This window comes from Anas acuta, chromosome 19, assembly GCF_963932015.1.
Source record: "Anas acuta chromosome 19, bAnaAcu1.1, whole genome shotgun sequence".
Lineage (NCBI taxonomy): Eukaryota > Metazoa > Chordata > Aves > Anseriformes > Anatidae > Anas > Anas acuta.
The window spans coordinates 1,368,987-1,384,145 of NC_088997.1; the positions used below are offsets into that span (position 1 = coordinate 1,368,987).

The window sequence follows — 15,159 nt, forward strand, 5'->3', positions numbered from 1 at the left end:
AGGGAGGTTGTGGGGTGCCCTAACCCAGGCCTCGCTCCCCTGACAGCTGAAGCAGCCCCGGGGCTGGGGTTGGGGCTTGGGTTGGTGCTGGTGCAGCTGCTGGAATTTGACGGACACCCCTGGAGATGTGGGGCACAGCGGCTTGGTCCTGCTGGGCGGGTGGCCTGCACCCCTGATGGGGGCTTCTTGAGGGGAAACTGAGCACAGGCACCTCATGGAGCCGTGCCAGCAGCTGGCGGCCCCGCACTGCGCCCACCTCCTGCTGCAGCGCTGCCGGGCACCGAGCAGGAGCAAAGCTGAGGCTGGCACCGGGGACAGTGGGGTGTGGAGTGCTGGGATGTGGGGACACCGGGACACTGGGGTGGGGACACTGGGATGGGGACACTGGGATGCTGCGATGTGGGGACACCGGGACACTGGGGTGGGGACACCGGGATACTGGGATGGGGATACCAGGACACTGGGATGGGGACACTGGGGTGGGGACACTGGGATGCTGCGATGTGGGGACACCGGGACACTGAGATGGGGACACTGTGACATGGGCACTGGGATGCTGTGACTTGGGGACACTGGGATGACACCGGGACGGGCACACCGTGACCCGGACACCGCGATGCTGGGCTGTGGGGGCCACCGGGACACCGTGCGGGTGCCACCGTGCCACGGGGCCGCTCCGCCCGGCTCCCTGCCGTCCCCTCACGCCCCCCGGCCACGGCGCCGCTGCTCCCCCAGCCCCCCCCCCCCCCCCCCCCCCCCCAACACCCTCCCCGTCCCCTCCCGTGCCCGGCGGGGGCCGCGCGTTCCCGGCGCTCGCTCCCGATGGGCGGCTCGGGGCCGCGGCGGGCGCGCGCGCGCGCCGGTGACGTCGCGGCCGGGCCACGCGACGGCGGCGGCCCCGCCCCGTGGCGCGCGGGATGGAGGGAGGGGGGGGGGGAGGAGGAGGAGGAGGAGGATGGTGGCGGGGGGAGGGAGCGAGGGACGGCGCTGAGCCGAGCCGAGCCCACGTGTGACGGCTCTGGCCGCTGCCCCAGCGCCGCTCCGGCGAGAGCCTCCGGTAGCGGAGGGAGGAGGAGGAGGAGGAGGAGGAGGGGGGAAGGGAAGGGGAGCGGAGCGGAGCGGAGCCGGGCCGGGCCGGGCGGGGGGCGGGCGGGGGGTGGGGGGGCTGTGGGGGCTCTCTGTGGCTCGGCGCGGCTCGCTGCGGCCATGGAGGCGGACGGCAGCCAGGCGACCTCGGGCAGCCCCGGCGAGGCGCAGCACGACCCCGGGTAAGTCGGCGGGGAGGCGGCGGCGGGGCTGGGGAACGGGGAGCGGGGAGCGGGGAGCGGGGAGAGGGGAGAGGGGGGGGGGGCGGGGGCACGGGCACGGGCCGGGCCCCCCCCCACCCTCCTCCTCCTCCCCCTGCTCCCCTCCTCCTCCTCCCCTCCCGTCCCCTCCCGCCCCCAGCCCCGCTCCGCTCCGCGCCGCCGTGCGGTGCCCCGTCAAAATGGCCGATCCCGCCCCGGCGCTCAACCCCGCTCTGCTCTGCCCCCCCAGCAAGATGTTCATCGGCGGCCTCAGCTGGCAGACCTCACCAGGTAGGCGCCGGGACCCCCCCGTCCCCAAAAAACACCGCACCCCCCTCCCCTTCCTCACGCCCCCCCACCCCCCCTTCCCCATTTCCCGGTCCCCCCCCTCCCGCCCCGCGCTGCCTCTGTGCTCTTCTCTCCGCAGACAGCCTTAGAGACTATTTTAGCAAATTCGGGGAGATCAGAGAGTGTATGGTCATGCGGGACCCCACCACCAAGCGCTCCAGGTAACCCCCCCCACACCCCCTCATGCACGCACAACTTCGCCCGCGGGGAGCGGGGAGCGGGGACCCCCCCCCGGGGCCCGGCCGGCACCGGGCGGCAGCGGGGAGGGGACGGGGCCGGGAGCGGGGCTCGGGGTTGGGGTTGTGGGGGGGATGTGGGGGGGGGGCTCGGGGCGGGGGCGGCGTTGCCTCCGTGCCGCCGCTCCTCCGGTGCTGAGCGCCCCCCGCCCCCCGCTCCCTGTTCTTTGTCTCTCGCAGAGGCTTCGGGTTCGTTACGTTCGCGGACCCGGCGAGCGTGGACAAAGTGCTGGCCCAGCCCCACCACGAGCTGGACTCCAAGACGGTAGGTGCTGGGGGGGGGGGGGGGGGGGGGCAGCGCCGCGCTGTCATTGAGCCGGGCAGCGCCGGCCTCCGCCGTCCCTTTCTTTTCTTTTTTTTTTTTTTTTTTTTTTTTATTTATTAGCCCCCTCCCGGAGTTCACTTTTACAGCGTTTCCTCTGTTAACTTTTTCTTTTTTCCTTTTTTTTTTTTTTTTTTCTCAATCCGAATCTTCCCATAGCAGCCGCTGGCTCCTCCCCCCAGCCTTGTATTTTATCGAGCGGTGACATTGAGAGGAATTGTAGGGGGAAATCTAACTTTTTTGGTGTTCCGCTGCAGCAGGCTTTCTGCAGGGAACTTTTTATTTGCTGCGATTGATTATTTATTTCCTTAGCGGTGCGTGTGTCTCAGGGCAGGGCTGACTGACCATCAGATCGCCAAAGCTGCCTCTGGTGTCACTCCTGAAGCCTTTTTTTTGGCGAGGTTTTTCCCTGCCCGGTAATTTTGGGGAGCTGTGCGGGAGCTCCAGGTTGGCGGTGGCAGAGCAGCCCAAGTCCTGATTTGTTGTCCTTTCTGCAAAGCTTTTTGCTACTCTCAGCCTCCAGTGGGTAACATAAGGAGACTGCTACGAGATTATTCACTTGATCTATTTTTTAGTGAATGTTACATTCGCACGTGTTTTTTTTTTGTTGTTTATTTTTAAACATGAAGTTCACCCCTTGACCTGACAGTGCACGTTCAGCATTGGGTCAAACAATAGGTGCCCGGTGTGTGTGCAGCGCTGGGCCCTGCTTTCCTCCCTGCAATCGAGGCCACGCAGAAGGATGATGAAGTTTGCGTGTGCCTTACTTTGTTTCAGTGCTCAGCCTCAGCAAACCTGGAGGGTGGGGGAAAGGACGCCGGTAGAGGTCATTTTTGCTCTGGTACCGATCGGTCTGAGGAGGGTCGTGTTTTGGGAAGGGAAGGATCGTATTGGTTCAACTGTCTGGCAGAGAGCTTCTGCTGAACGTATCAAATGTGTGCGTTGCTGTAACCGTCCTTTATAGCGTGCATTCTGGAGCTGAAATGTTTGAACGCGAGCGTGGTGGCAGGGAGAATCCTGTCTGAGGGCTGGAACATCCTGCGTGTACCTGGGCGGAGGAGATGCAGTTAACGGAGGAATAGAACGAGCAGGGAGCAAACACGAGTGTGTGATTTTTAATGTGATTTCTGTGAAAACAAAAAACCCAAAGCCCTTGTAGAAGCAGGTGGAATTTAGTGTTTCAGTTTGACCTACAAATTCTGTTGGGCTTGTCTGAACACGTAGCCCATGCTTTCACATGCCTTAATAATTTGATTTTAGGTTTAATCAGATATGGTATGATAACTGATTCTACTGTGCTTCAGAGATTAAAGTCACCAGACTTTCCGTGTACAGCTGTATTCTCTATGTGTTTTAAAGATAAATTTAGATAAGAAGAACAAAGACAAACAGTATCTTGAACGAGAGTTTAAAAAAAAAAAATCATGGGAGGACACCTTGTCTCATTTCTGCCTATAATTAGGTCCTCCCCCAGCTTTTTTCCTTTATCACCATTTAGTCTCTGCAATATATTAATTTTCTTTTCCTTGGGGAAGGGGTGAAAAGCTTGACCAGGACAAATTTGCCTCGATTTTGATTGTGTGATAATGACTGAATCAATTTGAAAAACAAATCAGCCTTACAGTCAGAATGCAACCTAAAAGTAATGCACAGAGCTAGCCAGGCTCCCTTTCAGCCATTTATCTGTAAAATTTATGTTATTCTTTAGTATAACATAGCATTTGACTCTGTTTCAACGTTCAGCACAGGAGGCAGATCGGTTGGGTATTGGCATGGAAACGTCGCTCTTGTTTACAGTTACGTTAAAAGCTTTGTTTAGGTAATGGCCATTCATATCAGAAATAGTATTATAGTCATTTCCTAGAGGACTTGTAGATACAGTAAGTAGAATTGTACCTAACTAACTAATTTTTTTTTGGTAGAACTTTTTTTTTTTTGGTTGTTGTTTAAATAGTTGACAGGGTTATGCAAAAGGTATGGATTTGACATGTTTGTCGGTAGTGTTCATCTGAAAATGCTGAAGGTGTGCATCCAAAAGTTCTCATGAAGGAAAGTCACCGATTGAAGAAACAAGTGCTGTTGCTGTGGTGCAAAGAACTCCATGCTCTTTGAACTGACCTTCAGAAGTGACTGTTTTGCCTCAGAATTTAGTGGCTCTCCCAACTTTTTTTTGCCAGTGGGACTCTGCAGCAATGTCGTTCTGGTGGGACTGGCGTTCTCTTTTGTGGAGAAATCTTTGACTTGAGAAGCAAACATAGAAACGTGCATATTTGCCTCTACCTTTAGGTATCTCTGTGGAAAATCCATACCTGTTGTATTTCCCCAGTAGACAAATGCCTAGTCAGTGCTGAATATATTTGTAGATAATGTTAATCTCTATGAAAAGGTTAGCTTTCTAGATGAAGAATTCTACTTTTTATGCTTTTTGAACAATTAAGTGGCATGTAATCGCTCATTTCTCAGGTATGTTTTAAAAAAAAGGAAAGATACTCTATTTGTATCCGATGCAGACAAATTAGTTTATCAGTTGCACATCAAATGTTTGTGATATTTGCAGTTTTGACATATTAATTGAGTAAAACTGCTTTTTAGGAGAGGCCCGTGGTTATTTATGAGTCAATTCACCACAGGAATGACAATACCAAATTGAAATATCTCCTTGTTCAGGGTTAGCTGGGGGCGTGGGGTGAGGGGGGAGTGGGAATATAACAAAAACCAAACCCAAACTATCGTAGCCTCTACTTCTTTACATATACCTTAGGATGATCAGGATTAAAGTCTGTTATGCAGTCAGAAATGACACTGAAAGCAGTTGCAAGTTACACAGTTAAGGTAGGATTTAGTCCTTTAAAACATCCTTTTCCAGTCTCTTTATTTAGAACGTGTCTGTGTGCAGATGCTGCTAAAAAAAAATAAATAAATACAGGTGCAATCAGGAGCACGTAGACATTTTATTGCAGTCATTTTTAAAGATGACAATTTTAGATGGACATCTGTTCAGAAGGTGGGATTTTTTTAATTCACATTCAGCCACTCATTTATGATGCTTTTTATTTTTAAGTGATTTTTGACAGGTAGAGAACTTTTAATTTTTAAAGGTGACCCATGTGGAATTTTTTTTTGTCAGTTGCAGAAGTAGCATTTTGGAATTGCGAAGTGGACAGGGTTTCTCATTTATGCAGCATGCTGGGAGTCAATGCTGTACCTTAAAACAAGGGACTGTGGGGTGAAACAGATTTTTTTTGTTGTTGTTGTTCCTTTTTGTCTCTGTGGTAGCGTGCTTCATTCAAGAATGCTGTAGGTAATTCCTTCATGGAAAATCTTTAAGAAGTTGGTCCCTCACGGTTTAAAGTGCCTGCATGTTTTGTCTTGCTCTCTTCTTTTTCCACCCCATAGTCTTTCATTGCTCACCCATATTTTCTGAGGGAAGCTGTATACCAGATCAATGAGTGATGTTGTTATGAAGGATAATCTTGCATTCCTTCTAACGATTTAGTTCTAATAATTAATCGAGGTAATCTGACTTCTGAGTTCTGCATTTCTTTTTTTGTGTGGTGTTGCTAGTCAGTTGACAAAACAGAAAACCAAAAAACGAAGTAACCCAAAGCCCAACTGAAGGAAGGTACAGGTGTCAAAACCAACAGGTTAAGATCTTGATCAGGGGTGCGGATTTTTCTGTGCAACCTCCAGAGCATGCAGATATGGTTTAGCGTGCAGTTTTGTTGTACAGGTAGCACCCAGAGGCTACACAGAGCTCCCTGGGTGCGAGCAGAGATCATAGCCCCGAAGTTGATGCAGGGGATGTACGGAAGAGATGTTTTCTTCCTCTCTTCCTATCTCCCTCCCCTTGCCAAAAAAACTACCTGACAAACCGAGACTGTGATCTGTCACTTCCAAAGTAGTTCTAGATGACCCAGTGTGCTGAATTATAAGCCTGAGAAATGAGGGATTAATAATTCAGTGATTTAAAAATAAAATAAAATAAAAAACAAAAAACAAACCCCGACAACAAAAGCTATCTTGTTGATTTCCCCTTTCTTTTTCCTCAGATTGACCCCAAAGTTGCATTTCCCCGACGAGCACAGCCTAAGGTAAGTAGGAGGATCGATAATAGGATTTTAGGCACACAGAGAATCATTGTTGCCAGGCAGTTCAGGTTTCAAACAGGGAATTGGCAATGAAAGCTTTTAAAGCCGGAGTGCATGGCGTCTTAAGGGTATCAGCGTATGGCTGTGAAACTACAGGAGAGCTGCTTTGTGCGATATTACGTGTCTCCAGTTTAACCGTCTCCTTGCAGAGTGCCGCTCAGCTGCCGCTGGCTGAAAACCAGAGGCTTCTCGTTGTGGTGGGAGATCGTTGCTGCATTACTCGCGTTTGTTTTGCTATTTTACGCAATGTGTTTTGCATGGTGTTTATGAAGAGCGTTTGGATTAAGAGCAGACTTCGGGCTTGTTTTGAGCTGAGCTTTCAGTTCTGTGGTTGTGATGGAGGGGAATATATCTCTGCCTTCATTGTTTGCAAGTTTTCTTTTGTATAACTTCAGAGATGTGTTTGCAGACTTAATAAGTGTTGGATAGCGAGTTTCTGATGAAGCTCTGAACTCTTCAGGCCACAGGGTGTTCTTTTGCAAGAGCAGCGACACAATGAGCGTTAAGTCCCTTACTGCTGGCTGGAGGAGTGACCTTGCAGGGCACTCCTGCTGTAGTGCGGCCGGTTTCCGCGCAGGGACAAAGATGCTGTAGCTGTGTGCAGCGATGCTTCTGTCTGCGTGCTTGCTCTGAAGCATCGCCAGGTGCCATTTCCTCCGGAGGACCTGCTTATGGAATAGGAGTGGTTGTTGCTCTTTAGGCTGTGGCTAATGAAAGCAACAGTTTCAGATCCAAATGTGTGGGCAGTTGCATTTGAATTCTGAAAGTCAGAGGCCAAAAGAAAACTTTTGTAATCAACTTACTGTTATGATTTGTTTCTGAGAATCTATAGGAAGAATTGAATTTATCTGGTGTACACCACTTGTATACACTGTAATCACCTTGAGTTGCTTTCATATCCTGTTTAAAAAGTGGGAAGACAACTGCAAAGTTGTAGAGGCACATTTATAATACGGAAGAACAGTTGAAAGCTTGTGGCATGAGATTACCTGAGCAAATTTAATCTAACAATTTTATTGTATATAGCTTTTATGAAAGCAAGCAGTTCAATAGTGTGTGGAACTATAACATTATATATCGTGCAAAGCGTGCGTCTGGAAAAAACAATGTATAATTTATGAACCTTAGGCATATGGAAGGAGAGGTGCTAGTGATTTCTTTAGAATAAAAGCAAACAACAACAACAACAAAAGCTAACAGCCTACTTGCAGAATTTTAAACCAAACTAATACAGTCAAGTATTTAGGGGTTCTTTTCTTCATTGGACATATCTAATAACTAATTAGTGAATAATGAGTTGCCTGGCTTGCTTCCATGCTCAGCAGAGTTTATAGTTCGTAGGGTTTGTGGCTTCTGGATTATGTTGTTGAATTAATGCTGTCTTTCAGAGAAAAATTCAGGAAACTTTAAAAATTTGTAAGGTTTCACGATTCAAGATGATTATCTTGCATGAGGGTGATCTTGCACTGTGGTTGCTGTTCCTTTCCCCCTGCCCAATACTTTTAAAGGCTTATTTACTTTATAAATTGTTTTCATCTACCAGGTATCTGTTTCTATAGCGCTATTTGTAAAAGTTCATAATAGTTGCAACAGAGCTGTTAAACTGTCCTTTGTGATTTCTTCTAAAACAGTAAATAAATAAATAAATTAAAAAAACACCAGAAAAAGGGCATGTCTTATGCAGTGGATGTAAGTGTGTTAAATTGACCTGATTTTTGCATTGTTTAACAGGAAGTTTTTACAAAAGGGATTTTGGTTTTCCTCAAGTAACTTTTCTTGGTAGTTTTTTGCTTTTGGTGAAAAATGTGTGGGGTCAGTTCTGGAATGTACGATGCTCTTAGCAGGAACTGCTCTGTCTGGAGAGAGGTCAGCGCTGTCTGTGGCTGCTTTTTATGGACTTGTCCCTTCTAAGGTGCTGGGATTTCCACCGGGTGTGTGGGGGGGAGGAGGGACAAAAGACTTTGAAGGGGCTTTATCACGAAACTGGAGAAAATCGTGTGCAGTGAAGAACAGATTTTACATCATTTGTGATACATTATTCTGGACTGTATTTTATAATCTGGATTTTTTTGTTTTCTGTTTTTTAATTAGATACTGAATTAAGGTTTTGGACTTCAGTTGTTCATTTATCCCAGTTGAACAGTGAGTGCTCAGCGTTAAAATGTGACCGTGCTTTAGTCTAATTAACTAGCTAATGCTTGGGTCTGTGGAGATTAATGGCATTTAATGAAACGTCTCTGTCTTTCTCTAGGTTCGAGGGAAGGCTTTTTATTTTTTCCATTTTCCCCCACCGGCCGTCCTCCCGGGTGTGTGTAGCCAAACGCAGAGGGCTCGGCTCTCTGGTGGTCTCGGTGACGGGTACGGGGCTGGGGAGGAGGAGAGGAGGAGGAGGCTGGGCTGCAGGAAGGCCGTGCTCGCTCGTGGGGCTGCCGGCAGCTCCTTCCTTCCACCGGGGCCTTCCTCCCTCTGGGAGCCCTCCCGGCCTGCCCGGGGTGCTCAGCTCCGGCCGGCTGTGGGTTCTGGGGCCGCACGCGCCCCCTTGCCAGATCACGCCTCGCTGTGGGCTGCGGGGTCACGCTGGCTTTTCTGTGCGTGCACAATGATTTGTGTCTGTTCCTTCCCCCCTTCGGATTGATTTTAATTGGCTGGGCCTCCTCTTTCAGACCGTGTCCCAGTAAAACGCTTTCTTTTGGGCTTTTTTTAACTGCATCTTCGTGATTTGACACCTCTCTGGTGATGCAAATTGGTTACTGAGCGAGAAGTGGCAGGCTGTAACAGCGGAGCATTCTTCCCTGGTTTTCTGAGAATGACCCTTGCAGAAAATCCTCAGTGATTGCCTCCAGTGGATTACGCAGTGATGTGTAATCCTTCTCTCCTTGTGAAGTCCAGGATGACTTGAAGCCATTGTTTTTGGAAATGTGCTGTAGGGGTTTGACTCGTTGAGGTTCCAGTCCATGGCTATCAGCGAGATGAAAAGAATACACATCCATGTTCTGGAGGCTGCTGTTCCTTGATAACAATCTGTCCTGCTTCCAAATGCTGGAATGAGCTCTCTAACAGTTGATTGTTTGTAACTCTGCTGACATAAAAATCCTTAAAAAGCAGCTGTGACGGGGGTGGGCAGGGGAAGGAAGTAGTTTAGTGCCCTTTTTTTGAATACCAAAGACTACTGTCACTTGACTTGTGATATACGCAGCCTGTCAGCTCCGACTTTACCTGCTGTGTTAGGTTGGAAAAGCCCTAGCAAATTTAGCACGTTTGCTAGATGTTCTCAAATGGGAGCAATTTCCAGCCCCTGCGCCTCCTCCCCCTTCCTTGGAGAGTGTTTTTTACAAAGAGGAAGGGGGCTCCTGCAGCGCTGTGCCGTGGGCTCGGTGTCTGCTGACCACCAGGAGTAGAACTCGTTCTTGTCAGGGCTGCGTGTGGCAATTTGGGATCTAATCTGCCTTGGTTGGGTGCGGTATTCTGGGGACTGTCCAGCACAAAGCAGCAAAAGGGCTTTATGTGGTGAGACATACTTAGCCTGGTAGTCGAATGGTGACGCTGCGTACCGGTGTTTCTGTTAGGTGTGTTTCATCCTGACAGAGGAGAGCACAGGACCCATAACTGGTTCTGGAATCGCTGTGCTCAAGTCAGCCAGTGTATCGGCAAGCTGTGCGTACCTTGTCTGTGGCCTAGCTGGTTTCCTGTCTGGCCGGGCCCATGGATTGCAAGAGGTGCAGTCGTACACATCTGTTCCTCCTCTTTGGGCGAAAAACAGAGCATCAACAACTCTCCTTTCATTGGAGTTGCTCCGGTTAAACCCACGTGAAGCTGGCTGTTCCAGAGCAGCAAATGGAGGGCATGCCCTTTTGGAATAACACCCGGGCTAACCTGGGATTTTTTTTTTTTTTTTTTTGAAGCGAAACAGGGGATTTAGATGTCTGATTCCAATTAAGTTAACTGTAGGTGGGGTGTCTGCATCCCTTGGCTGCTTGATAAGCGTGAGTCAGAGTAGCAGAGAGATTTTATTCCAAAGCAAATGATGGACCTTGGAAATCAAGAGTTCTGTTGTTTTCCTCCCCTGCTTCTTCCTCTAAACTCCTCCGGGTTAGTCCCAGTACTTCCCTTCTTGCTTTAAGTATAGGGTAGACTTTGAAGTCCTTTTCAAAAGAATGCAGCCTGAACACACCGGCAGAGCTTGGGATTCTTCCTTTCCTGCCACCCTTCCTTTCCTACCAGGCTCAAGAGCAGCTCGGTCAGACCTTTTTGCTGTTAATTCTATTATTATTATTTTATTCCCTTGCATTTACAGGTCTGGATAGAATAAGAGAGGTCGTATTTACTACTCTTGGCATTGGGCATGTATGTGTACCTTAATATTACTGCTTTACCTGCTGCGTACAGAGTATGAAGCCTTTGCCGAGCGGTATGAGGGACTTCTTTTTGCAGCTGATGGCCAGTGCGTGGTATCTTCAACCTGCCCTGATGCAGATGCCTTGTTCAGCGTAAGCAGCTCTTAAAACTCGCCTCTGGCATCAGGTGCTGAAATGAAAAAATTGATGAGTCTGAGTCTTGGCTGATCTTCTCAGGTAGTAGAGGATCAGGGTTTTAAAACCCATTATTCTTGGGCTCAGCTTCTTGCTCTCTGTGATCTGTGTGAGGCAGAACATGATCTCTGTTCTTTCATGCTGGCAGCCAGAGGAAGAAGTGGCTGTGCAAGGCATTCTGTGAGTGCAGAGAGTTTTGTCAGAGGCAAGAGCTGAGTTGGATTTTCATCACTTTGTTATTTTTGGAGATGTAAACATTTATTTCTTCTCCCTAAACACTCAGGTAGATGCTCACGTTGTCCTTAATCCCCAGAGACTGTCCTGTTCTTGTGTAAAATAACATGGCTTTCTATTATCATGGCCTAAGGACGTCTTTTGTGTTACAAAAACACAAAAGCTGTGTCTAGTGTATTTTTAATTTTAACTTACTGCTGACTTAAAAAGTTAAGCAATGTTCAATTTTAATTTTTTATTTTAATGTGTTTCTCCATTCCCTTTGTTTTTCTTTATTATTAGATTTTTTTTTAATGGCATCTAACCATAACTTTTCTGCACTAAGGCCTGGGTGCTTGGATATGCCAGGAAAGGGTCCGAAATAAGGGAGGATAGGGAGATGGAAGAAGAGCAGCCTGCTAACACCCTTGTACGCTCCTCTCTGCTTCCAGATTGAGTACATCTCGTCTGCAAAGTGCTGAGCCTTTATCAGCCCGGGGGTAGGTCTACTAATGACTGATCTAAAACCATCAAATTCATTTATTTGTCACTGCCAGTGACAGCCCAGTTAATGCTAATGGATTCTTTTTTTAGCCTGTTGACTCTGGTGATAGTCTCATAAATGTTGTGAAATCCAAAGCATTAGGGGAACTTGTAACTTATTTTCAGAGGAGAGCAAGTGAATTGGGGTAAAGTGACGTTCGCAGATCAAGGTATATGCTGTGCTGGGAAGGAAAAAAAACAGCTCTTCGATTTTGTTAAGTCACACAAGGATGTCTTTGCTGTTCCTAATAGTTATTTGACTTTTCAATTGTGTTTTAATGTTTGCTTCAAACACGTTTTGGGTCATGCTCTAAAGGGAAGGGAAGCTGTAGATAGAGCCAGTCATGTTACAGGGAAAAAAGGGCTTCTTTCAGAAACTGGTTCATCTGCAGGGCCGGAATCTTCTCTGTCCCTATTGTGCAAAAGCACTTAAGCATATACTTAAGTTGGCATAAGCATGTGGGTAAGTGCTTTGCTGAATCAGGATGGACTAAAAGCACGTTATTAAATGCTTTGTTGAACTGAGGAGCCTGTAGCAGAAAAAGATTAAAAGATTACTTTGTGTGTTTGACAGTACTTCGTATACGGTCAGTTCCATCACTTCTTTCAGAGATGGCCAGTTTCCTCGCTCTTGTTTTTCCTCTTCCACCAGAGGGTCTCTCTCACAAGAAAGTACTAACCTGCTGTTGCCAAAAAAAAAGTAATTGCAAGCATGAGGCTGGGTCTCTGTAGTATCTGACTTTTTAAAAAAAATCGTCTAAGCTTAATTTAGTCTCTAGTCCTGCAATCACACATTCTGTTTGCCTTAGTCACTGGAATAATTCTGTAAACTATGTGAGTAGTGTTCAATGTGGCTTAGGTTTCTAAGATGATATTGCTGTAGAAATTGTGGTTTGCTGAGTAACTTTCAAGTTAATGTGAAGCCCTGTAGAGGGATCAGCGTGCTGTATTAATAAGTTACTTCTAAACTTTGACGTTCTTCTGCTCTCCTGGTGAAAATGTTTCCTTTATTTTTTGAGTGCAGAGAAAATGTTAAGAATGTTAGGAAGTGCTTTGCCCTTGCTCAGTCGTTCCTCGTGCTGGGACGTCTGCAGCTGTATGTATTGTTGCTGTATGTATTGTTGTGATCAAGTAGGCTTAATTTATGTATTAAGATTGTACTTGGGGCTTTAGATTAGAAGAAAAAACCCTACCCTGCTAACACTTTCGAACCATTACACGTGAGGAATAGTTCCAGAGACTTCAGCAAGAGCAGTTAAATGCAAACAGGGCTTCTTAATATGTTGGTGAAGTGTACGTGGCAAGAAGGGTGAGGGGAAAGTAATATCGACAGCAGCAGAAAGCGCCATTCCCTCTGCCCTTCCCTCCCCCCAGCAAGGACTTGCATTAATTTCCCATTGACTCTGATGTACAATAGGGAAGAGGTTTCAAGCTGACTAAAGGGGCAAAGGTCCAAGAAAACTACTGTAGCAAGAGCTGATGTAGAGTGACAGTAATGAGGTGGCCTGGCAGGTGGGAGGGAAAACGGTGGGGTGGGGGAAAGAAACTAATATCTAGTGAATTAAGTAGTTCCCAAGGTTTGAAGTTGTTAAGTCCTGTTGGTTTTATTTTCTTCTGTGTGGGCCTTATAACTGTGAGATGCAGCCAGAGCAGGGCCGCTGTGCTTCGTCCCTTGGCTGGGAACTTGGGCAAAGCCCTGGAGCAATTCCAGCCCTTGTGGCTTAGCCCAGCTCATTGGGAATGCTGGTATTGCCTGGAGGATATGAAATTCTCGTCCCCCCAAACCTGTCCCGTGCTGTTTCCCTTTGTGTTTTAGTATTCCTGATTCTGAGCTCATCTTTATGCTGTTTTGTGGGTCAGTTTTGCATGAATGGGAAGGTGAGGAGCATAGGGAGAAAAAGTGTTTTGAAGATTTGATTTGTTTAAAATAAGGACTGTGAAGTGCCAGCAAGAGTTCCTGCTCCTTGAATGCTGGCAGAAATAGAGAACCTACTAGGTAGAGAGTCAATAGAGGTTTTTGTTAGAATTGCTGTATAAATGTACAGGAATCCTCCTGAAGGGTGAGTAGATGGGGTCTGTAAGGAGTTTGCAAAGAGCAGAGTGTTTGTCCCAAGCATCTGTAAGTCCAACTGGACTGAGAGGTATCTCTCGAGTTGGAGGTGTGGATTGTGGCAAAAGCTCATCAATAGCAAACCCTTAGGGCTGGTTTTCTGTTGGGTGCACTGCTGGAGAAAGGTGCTGCTGCAGGGACCTTGCTGATGTTTTTCTGCAGCACTCACTGAAAGCAGGAAACGTGTAGTTTTCCATTTGGCCCTGTTATCAATCATTTATGTTCAGAGATGCACAGGTGCTGTTGTCTGCTCGGAGTCTGAGCTGCACATTGAGCTTGATGCATACACGGTGTTTATCCTGCGTCTGCCAAAGGTTTGCAAAATGTTGCAGAGGGTTATAGAAGATGCTCGTTTGCTGGTGAAATCTGCCTACTTCTGGCATTGTATTTGGCAGACCCGCAAAGTTTAAAGCAACACTGTGTGCTTAGTGAAGTGTAGGAGGCAACAGGAGACATGGAAAAGAAAGCTGAAGTTGATGTGGAGATGTGAAATATCGCAGGAATTTGCTGAGGAGACGGGGCTAGCACCCCACCTTTTGGTGCAGGGCTGCTGTGGCGTTAAACGCTGTGCCTCTGCTCTCTGCAGCATCCTGGATCTCCTGGGAGACCTCACGTGAGTCCCACACGAGCCCTGAGCCAGCTGCAGGGAGGGGTGTCGGTCTGGTGGCTGAGGCTCCCTTGTGTTTTTGTTTCAGTTTGCTCGTTTTCTTATGATTGATATATTTGTACTAGATAGCTCACCTTCCTCCCCAGTCAGTGCTGTAGGTCATCTCGATAACTCTGGCCCTGGCTGGGTGGCCTGCTGAATATGCACACACCTGAAGTTTGGTCTCCACCCTGTTCAAACTGTACTCGGTGATAAAGCCCCCTGAAAACCTGCTCTTTGTGCCGTGATGGTCATGTCCCAGGAGCATTGGGGTCAGCACAGCCTGGCGTCGGCGGAGGTGGGACTCTGAGGAGCGTGTGGGAACCCAGACGTAACAAGGCCCTGATGCTGCTGGGGATGCTGCCACTGAGCCTGCAGAAGCAAGAGCTGGAGGAGAAAATGGCACAAGGGATTATCAGAAGTATCTCAGCGTGGCAGCACACGCAGCTGTTTCCTGAGCCCCGGGTTCGGTGCTGTGAGGTAAACGGTCTGCTCTGCTCTGGAGAGGTGCTGACGGCGGCCCTGGGCGTTGGGAAGGAAGTGCGTGAAGCGAAGCAGTATCGAGCGCTGCCAGCTCTTTGTGACTCGTTTGAGGGATTAAACTGAGGTTTTTATGTTTTTAACGACTTTTGATTGAGAACTCGTGAGGGAGGCCCTGACTCGAGAGCCCCGGTGCTGTGGGGGCACGGCGGAGGTTGCAACCGCCCAACGCCGAGGTTCCTGCTGCGTGCTCGGGTTTCCGAGCTGCGCCGGCGGGGTGAGGCTTTGGGGAGGGGGG

General features: G+C 48.5%; 1 protein-coding gene across 17 annotated transcripts in view; it reads left to right on the plus strand.

The window, feature by feature from the left end:
* The first annotated feature begins 987 nt into the window (after nt 1-987).
* MSI2 (musashi RNA binding protein 2) overlaps nt 988-15,159 on the plus strand; it is a 227,212-nt gene continuing 213,040 nt past the window's right edge. For 4 of the 17 annotated variants that reach the window (XM_068656173.1, XM_068656178.1, XM_068656182.1 and 1 more), the window contains exons 1-5: nt 997-1,268; nt 1,537-1,577; nt 1,714-1,795; nt 2,051-2,135; nt 6,242-6,283. In XM_068656173.1, coding sequence (XP_068512274.1) covers nt 1,207-1,268; nt 1,537-1,577; nt 1,714-1,795; nt 2,051-2,135; nt 6,242-6,283 — 312 coding nt within the window. In that variant the 5' untranslated portion in view covers nt 997-1,206. Of the gene's footprint in view, nt 1,269-1,536; nt 1,578-1,713; nt 1,796-2,050; nt 2,136-6,241; nt 6,284-15,159 lie in introns of all 17 variants that reach the window. The other 13 variants (XM_068656177.1, XM_068656183.1, XM_068656179.1 and 10 more) reach the window with 12 other exon arrangements.